The sequence below is a fragment of the Gavialis gangeticus genome, unplaced genomic scaffold (assembly GCF_001723915.1).
Source record: "Gavialis gangeticus isolate Ggan-Ray unplaced genomic scaffold, GavGan_comp1, whole genome shotgun sequence".
NCBI lineage: Eukaryota > Metazoa > Chordata > Crocodylia > Gavialidae > Gavialis > Gavialis gangeticus.
In genome coordinates, this window is record NW_017728994.1 from 43,960,882 (window position 1) to 43,976,005 (window position 15,124).

General features: G+C 41.3%; 1 protein-coding gene across 3 annotated transcripts in view; it reads right to left on the reverse strand.

The window, feature by feature from the left end:
- ADGRA1 (adhesion G protein-coupled receptor A1) overlaps positions 1 to 15,124 on the reverse strand; it is an 841,033-nt gene that overhangs the window by 83,264 nt on the left and 742,645 nt on the right. For all 3 annotated transcript variants that reach the window (XM_019502677.1, XM_019502678.1, XM_019502679.1), the window contains one exon: positions 5,625 to 5,770. In XM_019502677.1, coding sequence (XP_019358222.1) covers positions 5,625 to 5,770 — 146 coding nt within the window. The remainder of the gene's footprint in view (positions 1 to 5,624; positions 5,771 to 15,124) is intronic.

Here is a 15,124-nt window from a genome sequence, read left to right on the forward strand (position 1 = left end):
ACAGCGAGAGATCTTAATAGATAGGTTTAAGAATATTATGGATGGATGCAGCCGGATAACAGTGACTGACATTAGGGTACCTGAGAGAGCTAAAGATAATATTATATTCTTGAAAAGATTAAAGGAGCACTGATGCATATTAATGCATATCTTAAGTGTGGGTTCACTAACAGTACTTGTAATTTAGTGCCTTGATTAGAAATTAAGTAGGTTTTGTGGTTGATTTCCTTTGCTATGATAATGGAATGACTGGGAAGATCCTTTTTTCTCATCTTTTCCACATCACTTAAACTCAGTTGTGTTCATGTCAATGCATGAAAATAAATATAAAGTTATACTGCACAATTTAGTAGTTCATGTCAGCCAATATGTCTCATATGTGTACAAACATGTGCATGCGTGCATGCACACACACATATGCAAACTTTTCTTACATTATAAAATTAGTTAAACATATTTACACTGGTACCACAGAAAAGTGTAAATCTGTCCAGGTGATAGCACTTACAGAAAAATGCTACTGAATACTGGTAAAAAGTGATTAATTGATCTGGGTGAGGGCCAGCTGAAAATTGCACCTATCCATCGTCAGGGTACATACAGGCATTACATTCAGATTGACTTAGCCAGAGTAAGGTTGATCTAAACGCCTAATTGTGTAGGCATTTGGAGGGTTTAAATCACCCCCAAAATGACATGCCTGATGTAAATTAGTTTACCTGAGTTGGTGCACTAACTTAGATCAAGATCAGGTTAACCCAATATAAGCTAACTTCCTATCCATGGCAGGGGACTGGATTTGATGATCTTGCAGGTCCCTTAAAGTCTTCTGTTTCTATGATTCTAAGAAAGGGTTAACCCATTTTCCCGAATGCCTACACATGTTCTCATGTAGCCCTGGGGCTGGGAAAGCCCAGCTGCTCACCTCAGCCCCAGAGCTACTCCTTTTCCATCCCCCTGACCCTGACTGGGCTTTTTTTAACCCCCAGAACCCTCACCTGACTGGCAACCACTACTTTTCCTCTGTAGACCCACCAACCTCTCCTATGGACCTCACCAACCCCCCTGCAGACCTGTAAGGCCCTCTGATCATGCCCATGATCAGGAAAGACATGCTACTATTGCTGAATATTGTCAACTTTACTGAGGAATGTAATGAATTAAACATTCCTGAGAATCCCCATTGCATTCAATGAGCACTTTGGAAGATATGCATTTTGCGCACATACATTTTGTACACAAAGCAGGAGATAAAGCACCCCAGAGACCATGGCCTCATTCACTGTCCCTTACAGTATTAGCCTCCTATGAGATAGACAGGGTGTACCTAACCTGTGTTTAACTGCACAGTAGACTAATTTGCTGTGGTGTAAAGTGTCACAGTCTACACGTGCAACGCTATTACACTGCAGCAAAATAATTTTTGCTGCTGTAAGACAGTGCTGTCAGGAGCAGTACTATCTTACAGTGCTGAAAATAACTTTGCCTAAATGCATGTGTAAATGATGAGGTATAAATTGTGCCCAGTCAGGCCAGGCAGCAGGGGGCCAGACCCCTACCTGCTGACTAGCCACATGGTCAGCCAGCCCCTCTGCCACCTGACATTGCAACCCAAACTCTTGGGCTGACCCCACCACCCCGAGTCTGCTGCCAGGCCAGGGCTGCTCTGCCCCAGCTCAAAATACTCCGGACCTGGAAACACGTCAAGACACTGAGCAGCAGCAGCTAACTGGTGCAAACTGCACCGAAATTTATTGAGGAGCATTAAATGAACTTGTGAATAAGGGAGTGAGGAGGTCATCAGTTGACCCATTTCCTTTCAAATTATTCCCACATTTTCCCCCAGACCTTACAATAAAGGGAACCCAAATACTTGCACTGCAAATAGGGGTTTCCAGCACTATTTTATTTATTTATTTTTATTTTTTTAACTACAGCTTTAGGTGAAAATCCACCACTTTTGACAGTTATCTCATAATTTAAAACTTCACTACACATAGGACTGCCATTAAATAAACCTATTTCAGCCCACACTTCTTCAAGCACTCTTAAAAACAAAGGAAAAAAATAGGCTTTGCAGCATGCTTAGATTAGCTAAACTTTCCTTTGGTGGACCAACAGGGAGTCACTAGCATGTGTTTTTCTGTCAGAGAAAATGAGCCAATACTCTTGCAGTGACCTTGCAGTACATTTTCACAATCACATCAATGCCCCAATAGCAGGGCCTGATTACAATAATAAACAAAACTGACCAAAGCTGATTTGAATACAATCACATGTATGGGTAGGATATTACTGCAGGGGTCCTCATTTAATCTAAACTAAAACTGATTTTGCAAGTTTCTAATTGCATAATTTTTCTATATCTCTGAATACAAGTTATGGCATGTAAATAGAATTATATATGTTTCTACCCATATTTTCAGATGCATTAACCCAGTTTATAGTAGTCTAATTTTGGTCTTCCCACACACAAGGGAATTATTCTAATAGAGCTTACTGAACCTCTCCTGCAGTTCTCTCTAAGATGTACCATGCACACCAAGGGAATATATCTGAAGCTCACAGATATATCTGAAGCTCACAGATACACTGTTTGCAAACCCTGATGCCATGCATATGTAGCCCTGTGATGACTCCAGGTGCCAAAACCCAAGGGCAGACAATAGGAGGAGAGAAAGACTGAGTAGAGTTTGCCACTTGAATCTTCTCCATTTGCGTCCCTTGTGTTTTTGTTTACAAAATTTGAATCCAGGTGAACCAGTAGTCAGCATTAGCACATTTTTCTTACAAATTACACAGAGAGATACATATCTATAGCTCTAATAATTCTGAAGCACATCAAATTATGTGCAGGAGTGACATCATGTAGTGTTAAGATTGCGCATGTCATTGCACAAAATTCAATGAAGACTCGCTTTCTGGTTTGCATATGGATGAACACTCATATCCCCCTAGTATGCTCTTGTTGTAGGAGACAAAGATATCTGTTGTGATTCACCAGAGGATACTACTGGAGGAAATTAGACAATAACTCTGGCACAGAATTAACAAGAAATTTAAAATGAATCGAATACATGTTTTGATGTACTTCATTCACTTTTCAAACCAGTTGGAATAGTAGTAAATACAGCATGCACACAGCAACTGCAAAGTGAGTTGATCTTACAAATTCAGACAGAAGGCAGGGTAGATTTGTACCTTACAGACTAACTGAACAAGACTGGCACATGCTATCTCAGACACAGCTCACTTCATTATTTAGTTTATAAAGTGCACATCTACCTGTCTTTTGTCTAACTTCAGACTAAGACAGCTAACTATATCCCTTTATTCATTCAACTTACCATGAGAAATGGTGGAAAGAGAACAATAAATGGCGCATATTTAATCACATGCACATAATAGATATATTCAACGAAAACAGAAGTACCAGACAACTAGAGTTATAAACATGAGTTACTGAAACCAAGTTAACCGCCTTGGGTTCCTATATGCATGCAGGGAGGCTGCTCCAATGCTCGATTAGCTGGTCTGCAGGAGCATGGTAATTACCTTGCTCCAGCAGACCCAGTGTCACATGTATCAGCTTTCCTGCATTGAAAAATGGTGGTGGAGATACTTTAACTAAAGCTCATCCAACAAGCTTTAGTTAAAGTGCCCCGCTGCCATTTTTCAGCACAGGGATGATGATACACATGATACTCCAGGCACTTTAATTAGCGCAGATCTCAGAAGCATGCTAATTAAAGCACCTTCCCTCCCCACCATGCCCACCTGAAGCACTTCTATAAATGTCCCTTGTTTTTAAATTGCCTCTGCAGTCCATATCACATACCTTTTATATATTTTCTTGACATGTAAAAGGGCCTTAACTCAGCCTCTTATTGTGCGCACACAGCCTCTGTGACTGTGAATATAGATGTTCAAATAAAATGGACCCAACAAGATCACAATATTATTCTTTACTTCTGTGATAGCATTTCATGCACACACATTTGGGACACCTAGTCAGATTTCAGGTGCAACAAAGTAACATTAGCTGGTGAAAGCCAAGTTCTTATTAATAAATATACTAAATTAAATATCTCAAAGGATTTTATGGAAATATTACGGCTATAGGTACTTTGGAATTAACTATTAAAAACTGCAAAGATAAAGATGGCCACAAAAATGATCAATATCCTTCTAAATTAACAGCAATTACTAATTAGGAGTTTGGGCATTCCCTTGCTTATGGGAGTTTTTAATTTTCAACATAATACGTCCATTTTCTACAGGAAATGAAATGGATCCTTTGTTAGTTTGAAGCCATTACAGAATCATATTAAACATTTCAGTGGTTGTTTCTCTAGGACAAATAGCACCCTGAAATAAGAAAGCTAACTAAGAATCATTTTACTTAGCCATTAAACAATTATTTTCATGTTGTCTTACAGCTAAAAGCTCTACCATTTCTCTTACAAAGTTTAAAATATCTACTTTTTATTTCCAGTGCCTGAGAATCTCAACATGACTGTTACAACAAGGGATCTAATTAAAGTAATCTTTTTTGTAACTTGATTGTCTGTTGTTTTCCTCCAACTCTAACATGATTTGAATCTGAAGAACATTCAGCACATGGGGTCTATGTAACCTGAAACAATTTTCTACCTTAATAACTACACTGCAGCATTTGAAAATTGGCAATTATTCATTTTGCCATGAGCTAGTAACTGAATGACTAAAATTCACATCTGTGAAGAATGGTATAGTAAATCATGGATTAGCAATCTCAGGCTCTCTCAGTAAAAACATTTTCCTTTGTTTACATCTAGCACAATATGACCCTTCCCTTCTCCCCTGTACAAATTTTATGTGAATTGTAATCAATTTCTTCTTTGGAAAGAAAGTGTTCTAAAAGATGAAGAACTAATAATGGAATAAAAAATTCATTCAATGAGGCCTGGATAGTAAAACACAAATCTTTCTATGAACATATACACAGTACATATTTCTATATAATTTAATAGGATAGAGCAGGATTACATAACATCACAGCCTATAAGAGCTGTGAATACAACTTTTATGTCCCCAGTAAAAACAGTCTTTGGGGTATGTCTCTATAAAATAATTATTTTGAACTGAATTCTCATGAAAGTATGCCCTCCTGGTAAGGACTCTCATGAGACTACAGCTCCCATAAACCTGGGAGAATTCTTTCCAGCTGGCCTGTTCCATCCAGCATCTTGACAGGTGGCACAAGTGGGAAAGGTCTTTGGTGTGGAGTGTGGAGAGGGACTGACATGAATAAGGAAGAGCCTGAGTGAGATCTATAGCATGAGGGTAAAGGGAAGTTTATTATGAACCACTGAATAATGCTTTAAAAGAGGTACAATTCAGCATAAAAATGTATACAAATTGAACTAGACATAATTTATGTATGTGAAAATATTCTGAGTGAAATTAACTGCCAAACTACTATACCTTTTCAGCTTTTTCCACTTTTTAAGCACACACTTGTCCAGAACTTTTACAAATTAAGGTTTTCAGTTATTTTACCCATACCTTGCACCACAAAAGCATTGAGCAAACACAAAACAGACATTTAACAGTTTAGAATTTTAAATGTTATTAGTCCATACCTGAGCAATGGCTGTTTTGGGTAAGAAGGCTGGTCACTGTTTGGGCATGGCTGTGTTTTTTTTGTGACTTGCTTATAAATATTCCTTGCAGTTACTCCAAGCCATAACATAGTGGAGAGTGTAGAATAATGCAGTACTACACCAACCTAAAACAGGAGGGTGACAGTTACATAAATCAGCAAATAAGCTATAACACAAGACTTTAATGATGCAAGCCTATTGTACAAATGTACAAATGAAACAGAATTATTTTATTCTAAATGAATTGAATTTTTGATTGCCTCAACATTTTTGCATCTCTCTGGTTACTTCTAATCAGTGCAAGAGAATGAAAATGATTTAAAAAGCAGGTGGCATCTCTTACTTAAAACCAATGACTAAATTATAATTGGTAATATCTGTGATACCAAGTAGGATGTTATGAGATCAAGAATACAAAATACTTGTTTTCTGAGAATATGGTAAAACATGTCTGAATTTAAGTTCATGGGAAGTTTTACTTAACTTTTTAAATGTTGTTAGCAGGAGTGTAACAAGTGGACCATCCCAGGACTGGCCCACATGTTGGCTCGCCCACCTGCCTTGCCTGCCATGCCTTTGTTGTAACTCAAGATGTTCCTAGGTGGGAGGCTGCCCATTTAATTTCCCTGATGCCAAAGGCAGAACACATGGCTCAGAACTTCTCTTTATATTGTGTCCCATGCCTCGCAGATGGCATCCACATCCACTAATATACCCCCGGCCCCTTAGCTGGGCTGCATTAGGCCTCATCCAGTCCAAACTTTGCCACAAGCAAACTCAGACCTACCTCAGACTCATGCCTCCCTCACTGGGGCTTGTTTCCATACCATCTAATTGGGCCTTCAATACCCTACCCTTCACTAGGGCCTTAACACCCAACTCCCTCACTGGGCTTCTACCCTGTCCTTCACTGGGTTGCTGACCCTGTGCTTTTCTGGTGGGATGTGCTCCCCTACATTTTCCCCCCCACAGGGTCACCCGCAAGGCAGCAGGGGCTGAGGATTTCTAGCACCCCATCCATGCCTTTCACTGGGGAGGCACAGGGGCGGCATTTCCTGGAGACTGCCCTGTGACAGGCAGCCCACCACACCATCCTCCCCAACAGGGTGCAGTTTAAGATCATACCCCAGGACCAGGGACCTCCTTCATTCCCTTCAAGCTGTTGTAGGAGCAACAGATCTCTGGCTGCATGATGTTGTTCCTTTGGTCCCCTGCAGCAACTGCCAGTTCTGCTCTTAGGGCCTAGTCTTATACACAGGCTCCCACCCGCTCCACCAATCAGGTGACCTCCTGCCTAACATGTGATGGCCTGATTGGATCTGCTCCCACCTGCAGGCTGCTTGCTGCCTGCTCAGACCCCTTAAAGCTACAGGCACAACCTGTGCTCTGCCACAGGGAGACCTGTCACTATTTAGCTATTACCATAACTACATTTTAGTATATTGCATAGGATCAGTTCAGTAGCACATTTTAGTTCCCTCTCGATTTATAAAGCTGCTAAACTGACCAGTTAATAGCCTAGTGTCAAAGCCTAGACTTTCAGACATACTAAGATTATTTTCAGGTGTCCTTTAAGGAATATGCAATCTTAGCTAGGCCATTTTAAAAGGGATGAAGAAGAATGTCATCCTTCAAAAACCACTTTATAGAGAAAAATAAACCAAAAAATATTAAACTGTTAGTACAGTTATTCTGATGTTTCCAATAAACTGTTATGTATAACATTAAAAGAAAAGTAAAAAGACTGACAATGCTTAGATGCTAACTTCTGTGTTACATTAGTAATTGTTATTCATTACTGTAGAAACAGTAATTGGACTTTTATCTAATATCCAGTGCTCTATTATATTAGCTAATTTTCCATCTGATTATATAAAATGAGGTTACCTTTGAAGCAATAACCTGACATTTTGCAGTGACAAGTAAAATATTGCTATAATTGATAGCAATTGAAAGCATATAGATGTTTAAGGAATACAGAGAATTGCTAAATAAAGCTAACACAGATCTACTGCAATGATTTCTCTAAACTAGAGTTCCATTTTTGCTCAAACTGAAACAAAATAATTGATAGGAAAAGTAAAAAAAACATGAATTTTGTTTCTATTTAATAATGCATCATAATCCTTGTAGATAGTTACTAAATATTTGTTAAGAGACAGACCCTCTAAATGTTTTCAGACTATTCTGACACAATAGACAGGGGTTACTATCTTTGTAGAGGCTGTCACTTGAGGGTTAGAAAAGCAGAAATAAGAGAATGAGACACCTGTGTACCATCAGCTGGCAGATGTTGCCAGTTCAGTGGCTAGTGTTGTCTAGGTTCAGTTTATGTGAAGCTTGCAGCGATTTTGCTGAGACACAGTGAATATTACTATGGATTCAGGGGGGAGGGAAGAATTTAAGTGGGAAAGAATGGGATGAAGAATCAGGAAAATATTAAGGACTCAGTTAAAGATGTTGTTCCAGACATTTCAGCATAGCACTTCGATAGTGTATTATATTGAAAGGATTATATCAAAGTTTTCATAAAATGCATTAGTAGGAGGAATGACTTTGGTGTGAGTGTGCACTGATGTGTGAAGCTCAAATAACATATAGGCATGATAAAATTCACTCCATTGCCTACTGACATGCCAACAGATAAAGCCAACAAAATGAATTAATACAGTGCTTAATAAAATAGTATAATAAAATGTTAATAGCAACCATTTCATTATCAAGGAAGCAGCTGAACAGGGGTACAAAACACAATACCTATTCTACATCCTACCCACATGACTTTTCTTCACATCATGCCCATCTTTAGTCCTTCCAGTTACACAGGAGAAAATATGCTAACAAGAAGGAGAGACCAAAACTATCAACTATCATTTTAAGAGATTACATGTTGTGTAATCTCTTAAAATAATAAGCCTCTGAAAAAGTCTACTGTTTTTTTTCCTGTGTTTAGCAGTGGACAGCATATTTTCAGGCCCTGAATGACTGCTGGAGCTGAAGGATGATGGCAGCTCCAGAACTCCACAATCTATATGTTAGAAGTATAGGTTGGATTGGCACTTATATTTAGGTCAAATGGAACTAGTTTCCTTTCCTTTCCCTACTGGTCATTTTTATGCCCAACCTTCCATTCCAAATACTGGATTATTTGATCAAATTTTGTTTTTAAATATGTATCCCTTAGTATAGAAATATTTGTCATACCTGTTACTGGTATAGTTCCAAGTATTTGTAAGGGTACCCTCCCTCAAATCCAGATACAGGATATGGGGTTTAATTGTCATGGTGGGTACTGAAAGTTGGAAAGGGTTAGGTGTAAGTTACTGAATGGGGTTATTTATGTATTTGTGTACATTTATATATTTGAGCAACATTTTAAATAAATAAATTGGTAATAAACACATTAAAATATAGCTAAAATGTGGAAATATGGCAGTACCAGAAGTGGAGCTCAATTTCAGCAAAGTACACAGATAACATCCGCACTTTTGAGAGAAACACTTTCTTCATTATAAAAAAAAGGATAAAAATTGGAAATTAGGATGAAGATGCTTATTAAAGAGAATATTTTCTGCTAGGGACCATTATATACTGAGAGACCAGTTAGAGCCATCTGTTTAAGGTATAGCCAGTAATTTTATGTCATCCAATAAGCGCATTTGCCAAAACTATAATATTCTTGTTTCCATAATAATTTCATGGTCTTTCCAAATATTATGTGTTGCTGGAACTGCATTACTGGAAACATGCATCATTTTATTGAAAAGCAAAATGCAATTTTTTAAAGCAATAATTATGGAGCATGCGGTATGCATCTTCTCCTTTAAAATGTGTTTGGTATTGTAGAGGTAACATAAGTGCCATGTGATTTTGCAGTTGCTATGGTAATGACTAGGCTCTTACTGATCATCAGAATAAATACTTGTATAAATCTACATAACATGTTGGTCTGTAATGCTCGCTTGGGCAGCCTTAAGTTGCCCTTTTTTGTTTTTGTTATTTGTCAATATCCCTTTTTTACAAAAATGCAGTCATATTCCAGTTATTCACTTTTATTCACTTAGAGGTGGCCATGAAGACAGTTTTAAAAGCCTGTACAGGTAGGAACTTGCTTTCAGTGAAATGAAGAGCCTAATGGATCTATCTGTATTAGGCCCCTAGCACATCTTTCCTGAAAAGCTCCATGGATATTATCTGCGATCCTGACAACTGTATCTCCTGCCATGGCTGCCACATGTACATGGCAGGAGTATAATTTTTGAACTATCAGTTGAGTAGAGTGCCCCAGGAGTCAGTCCTGGGGCCAGTTTTGTTCAATGTCTTCATCAATGACCTGGAAGATGGCATAGAGTGCACCCTCAGCAAGTTCACAGATGACACCAAGATGGGGGGAATAGTAGATATGCTGGAGGGTAGGGCTAGGATTCAGAGGGACCTAGACAAATTGGAGGACTGGGCCAAAAGAAATCTCATGAGCTTCAACAAGGACAAGTGCAAAGTCCTGCACTTAGGATGGAACAATCCCATGCACCTGTACAGGCTAGGGGCTGACTGGCTGAGCAGCAGCTCTGCAGAAAAGGACATGAGGGTTACAGTGGACAATAAGCTGACAATGAGCCAGCAGTGTGCCCTTGTTGCCAAGAAGGCTAACAGCATACTGGGATGCATCAGTAGGAGTATTCCCAGTAGGTCAAGGAAAGTGATTATTCCCCTTTATTCAGCACTGGTGAGGCCACATCTGGAGTACTGTATAGTAGTGCCCCACTACAGAAATGATGGAGACAAATTGGAGAGAGTCCAGCAGAGGGCTACAAAAATGGTGAGGGGTGGGGGGCTGGAGAACATGACTTATGAGAAAAGACTAAGGGAACTGGGCTTGTTTAGTTTAGAGAAGAGGAGACTGAGCGGGGACTTAATAGCAGCCTTCAAGTACCTGAAGTAGGGGGTGGAAAGAGGATGGAGCTAAACTGTTCTCGGCAGTGGTAGATGACAGAACAAGGAGCAACTATGTCAAGTTGCAGCAAGGGAAATTTAGGTTAGATATCAGGAAGACTTTTCTCACTAGAAGGGTAGTAAAACACTGGAACAGGTTACCCAGAGAGGTGGTGGAATCTCCATCTTTGGAGGTTTTCAAGACCCACCTAGACAAAGGTGTGGCTGGGATGATCTAGTTGGGGATGGTCCTGCTTTAAGTAGGGGGTTGGACTAGATGACCTCTCGAGGATCCTTCCAACCCTAACTTTCTATGATTCCAATCAGGCCCTTCCTACTTGTCGGTGGAGGGGGGAACACCCTTACCATTTATGCTGCAATTAATGTGTTAATTGTGGCATAAACATAATGTGTATAGGGGCTTTAGGTACTTATATTAGGATTTCATCAATATACTATCTGAGAGTTGCAAACCCTCCCCCCCGCCATATTTATCCTCAAATTATTCATGTGTGCCATTTTATAGATGGAGAATTTAGGGACATATAGGCCCAGACCCAGAGAAGCACTTGCGTGTCACAATGGAACACCACGGACTTATGTTTAGATTTACTCACCCAACCCCATAGACACATAAGGTTTATAATGGCCTACGATTTTTTTCAGTACATTTTCTTAAATATTTAAAGTTCAGCTTGATCTCATGTCTAGGATGCTTCTATCTTGACAAGAATGATCAGCCTGGCACCTGTCTCACACTGCTCAGTATCTTCATACCAAGTACTCCTCTGCACAAGTCTCAGAGGGGCCCAATCTGGTCACTATGGCTAGATCATTCCTCACATACATCCACAGGATTGAATTTTCCACACAGTAATTATGGCCATTTGCTTTCAAAAACACAACCAGAGAAGGAGGCAATGCTGTTCTCCCTTTCTACTGTAGTTCAGTGGTTGAAGCACTCACCCAGCATTTTGGAGATCTGGGTTCTGTTTCATCCTCTGAGGGCTATAGGCTGTTCACTGCTGGTGGGGCTCCTACTCTTCTTCATGTTGAAGCTAAGCTACTTCGGAAAAAAGGAATTCAAGAGCCCAGTGACTAGGGAAGGAAGTTGGAAAGGGACAGATCTGAGTTCTAATCCCTGTCCCAAGGTCTGCTTATATATTTTATATGAAAGAGTCATTGGATAAAATACAAAAACAATTCTTGGAGCAGGAGACAGCATGTAGGACTCCTTACTTCCAACTATAGGCTAGTTATGCTTTCTCTCTTTTGTTCCCTCCTTCTGGCCTATTGAAACTTGAATTATTTTTTTCAAAATGGTCCAGCTTGAAAATGAGGAGTAGAGTGCACCTCTATCCCCCACAGAATAGTTTATCATTGGCTGCTGAGAGCACCCTCAGAGGAGGTGAGAGATATAGGTCAGAACTCCCACAGGCTGAAGAGAACCAAGGTCTCCTAAACTCTAGATGAGTACTCTAACCACAGAGTTATTGTATGACAGAGGCAGGAAAATAAAGGACTAATCCCTGCTCTCTCTCTGAAAAGACAGAAGCAGGGTGTTTCCGGTTCTGAGTCCTGATCTGACATAAGTGCCTCCATGCAGCCCAGAATTTAGGCACCTACAGTCATGAGATACTATCTTCAGCATTTTAAAGAGCCAGCTTAGGCTGTTCCTTTTTCAGTGTTCTTTACTGCTATGAATCCTATTCAGAGAGTGCATCTACATGTGCATTTACTCTGACATGCGTTTACTCTACAGTAAATCCATGAAAATTTACTCTAAAGTAAACCCAACCCAGGCAGTCTTCTACACATACAGGGATGCGGGACCAAATCTGCTGCTCCTGGCAGCAGATTGCTTCTCCCCTCTCTGATCCTGCACTGACCCTCTGCAGCTGCCAGGGGGAGCCCTAGGCTCCCCCTTGGTGCTAGGCCAGGGGCTGGAAGGGAGCACAGGAGCAGGAGACAGCTGTCTCCTGGTGGCAGCTGGGAGATTGCTCCTTGCCCCCAGAGGGCTGTCTACTACCAGGATGGGCTCCACCATGAGAGCCCAGGTGGGGACAGGAGTCTTGGAAAGAGTGGCAGAAGTCAAGCAGGTCCCATCCGCCTGCCCCAATTCACTGGTGGGCCAGGTAGCAACCGTTGGTGGGGCCCCCGCCTAACTGGAGTTCACTGCTCCTCTTCTGTAGCTTTTTGTTTGATTGGGGCACAGGGCTCTGACCTGCCTCTGACTGGAACAGTTCCCAGTCCCCACTCTGCAATCATGGGGCAGGGGCCGGGGAGCCTGTTCCCTGTCCAGCTTTATGATCACAAAGCTGGATTGGGAACTAGCTCCCAGCCTATTCCCACCCCCCTGCTCTGCAATTGTGGAGCTGTTGCTTGGAACAATCTCCCCAGTCCCCACTCCATGGTCATGATAGGGGAGTGGGGGCAGGCAGCTCTCAGGTGCAGGGAATAATCTCCCATCCCCTGCTGCCAAGCTGACCAGGAAAAAGTTTGCTCCAGGTTGGCTCTCTACAGTAAGTAATCATTAGTAAATTTGCTACTTGTATTTACAGGCAGTAAATTTTCTCATGATTAGAGCAAATTACTGTGCAGGAAGCATCTGTATGTGTAGACGGTGTTGCTTACTGTGCAGTAATTTGCTCTAATCTCTTGTAAAGTGTCTTGTGAAAACATGCCCAGAATCACATAGCTTAATCTCAGTATTGTAAATGGAAGTTATATGACATACTTAAGGCTGTGGATTTCACTCTGGGAGCCAGACACCCTAAAGGCACGTCTATACCACATCAGTAGTGGGTCTTAGGGAGGACTGAACTGAACATGTCCCACCTACCTGAGTGTTCTGACATAAGAGAAGTAGTTAGCTGGGCTAGTCTGTGAAGTCAGGCAGAAGGCAGGGTAGACATGTACCTTACAGACTAACTAACTAATCTATATAGAGAAGATAAGCTTTCATAAACTTTAGTTCACTTCACCTGATGTTCTGACACACTCTAGAGCCAGTAGTTCACCCTTAAAATGCTCTAGACTCATCTGATGGAGACAGAGTACTTAAGTGTGGGAACCAGGGACAAGTCCAGATCAGCTTCCTAGGTGAATTAAAGCACATGAGCAGACACAGGTGGGTAGGATGCAGATGATTCACACTGAGCCCCATCCTCTCCAGATCTACCATAGACAAGGTTCAACATGGCAACAATCAGCACCTCAAAAGCTTTGTGAATCTAGCCCAAGGTAACCTAAGGCTCTACAGGAAATCTACAGTCAGGGAGGAAACAGAAATCAAATCACACATGACTGAGGTTAGTACCTCAATAACTGGACCACCCTTCACCACCACTACGTTCCGTTTTTTTGTTCTTTTCTAACAAATTGTGCACAGAGTATCAGCTAGGCAATTAGGTGAGGGAAGCATACAGAAGCCTCCAGTGGAAAAAGATACACGTGTTTTAAAGGACTGTTTAGATTTCTGGAGAGCAGATACAATATTTGTTTCTATAAATCTGAAAGTAAGTGGTACTTTTTAGTTCATATTGTTGACATTCAAGGGGATAAAAAGGTACACCTGTCACCTAGAGTAGCAAGCAGTTCTTGTGCCATTGCTCATATGTAACTTTCTCCCTAAAATCATTGTGAGACACTCAGTTCTCTGAAGGAGCTATGGTTAAACTCAATTATTCTTCAAAGACACCTGCCAGCTAATCAGGAAGAGACTGAAAGGAAGTCAGGTTTTTATTCCACATGGGTGAAAGAGTTGTAATGAGATTATGCACAAAGAAAAGTAGTGGAGCTATGGAGCTAAAGGTTCACTGAACAGTGACTCCTGGTTTACTCCATTTGAAAAGACTGTTTGCACTGGGAATTTTCCACCAAGCCCTGCATTGTAAAACTAAAACAGCAGAATTTTTACTGCCTTTTCTATTGTTTCAAGGTTGAATTTAAATTTCAGTTGTAAAGACTGGAGAGACACCAAAGACACAGCAGCTGTGTCGTCTACAGAATATACATTAACTTCCATTAATGCTACTTTGAGTTAAAAAATTATGATGTAGGGCCTTTAAAAATGTACACTAACACAATAGTTCAGGGATGGGCAATTATGTCAGATGGAGGGCTGCTTACCAAGTTGTGGCAAGCTGTCGAGCGCCGCATAGGTAGCCCTTCCCCTTGACAAGTGCCCTGCCCCCTGGTCACCATCTTGGGAACCAATGTTCCAGGGCCAGCACTGGTGTGGCCCAGAGCAGGGCACAGGCTGGCAGGGGTCTGTGGAGCTAAGCTGGGCTGCACCAGGGGGGGGGGGGGTGCTGCATGCTGGGCAGCAGCAGCAAACACCAGCAGGGAGAGGGGGACTGCAGCTGTTGCTGCCATGGCGTAGCCCTGGATGGGTGAGCCTGAAGCTGGTGCAGGGCCCAGGCTGGCAGCACAGGTGGGTTACAAGCTGGTGCTGAGCATAGGAAAAGCGGTCCCTTGCCCGCCCCGTGGCTGGCGCCCCATGCTCCAGCCACTTGCAGCCCACCTGGGGCTGCCTGTGCCTGCTC